Source organism: Larimichthys crocea, unplaced genomic scaffold (genome assembly GCF_000972845.2).
Source record: "Larimichthys crocea isolate SSNF unplaced genomic scaffold, L_crocea_2.0 scaffold44092, whole genome shotgun sequence".
Taxonomy (NCBI): Eukaryota; Metazoa; Chordata; class Actinopteri; family Sciaenidae; genus Larimichthys; species Larimichthys crocea.
The window spans coordinates 1-819 of NW_020855744.1; the positions used below are offsets into that span (position 1 = coordinate 1).

At 46.9% G+C, this 819-nt stretch overlaps 1 protein-coding gene across 1 annotated transcript; it reads left to right on the forward strand.

Annotated features, from left to right (window-relative positions):
• Positions 1–6: 6 nt before the first annotated feature.
• Positions 7–532, forward strand: LOC113745094 (GTPase IMAP family member 4-like; the record flags this gene model as incomplete). Its single annotated transcript, XM_027276553.1, has 1 exon — positions 7–532. A coding segment is annotated over one exon (526 nt), but the record flags the coding sequence as incomplete, so codon positions are not given.
• Positions 533–819: the final 287 nt, after the last annotated feature.

Below are 819 nucleotides of genomic sequence, written 5' to 3' on the forward strand. Positions count from 1 at the left end.
CCAGGATGGAGCAGCTCGCTGTCCCTCACTGAGATCCCAGAAGGGGACAAGCAAAGATTTAAACTCAACGTGTCCAAATGTCCACCCGGACCAGACACTTTCCTCCTTGTCATCCCCATAGACTGTGCTTTCTCTGTGGAGCAGAAGAGGACAGTGGAGGAGCACATGAAGCTGCTGGGGGAGCGGGTTTGGCGGTACACCATGGTGCTGTTCACCTGTGGGGATTTCCTCGGGGAGAAGACGATAGAGCAGCACATTGAGAGTGAGGGAGATTCGCTCAAGTGGTTAATAGAAAGATGCAGGAACAGGTACCACGTGTTCAATAACAAGAAGAAGACTGACTCATCTCAGGTGACAGAGCTGCTGGAGAAGATAGATGAGATGGTGTGGCACAACAACGGCACTCACTACGAGGTAGATGAACAAACGTTGAACATCATCAGAGAGAAGCAAGAAAAAGTGGCTGAGAGGGCGAACGACAGAAGGAGGAGGGCCGAGGAGGAAAGACAACAAAGGAAAACACTCATTCCAGGTGAATGTGACAGAAGGTGCACTCAAACAAATGCCAGTATCATATATTATTGTATCATAGTTTACAGATTTAAAGAAATACTTTGACATTTTGGCAAATACCTCTCATGTCTTTACATTAAACATGTATAAACACAGACAAAGACTGAAAACAGGGAAAACACGGGCGACAAAAACCTGCCTATCAACACCTCTAAAGCTGACCTATTTACACCACTTTGCATGACCAGTGACTTCCTGCTGATGAGCCTCGACTGAATGTCTGCAAACTGATCCCAGCCAAGAAGC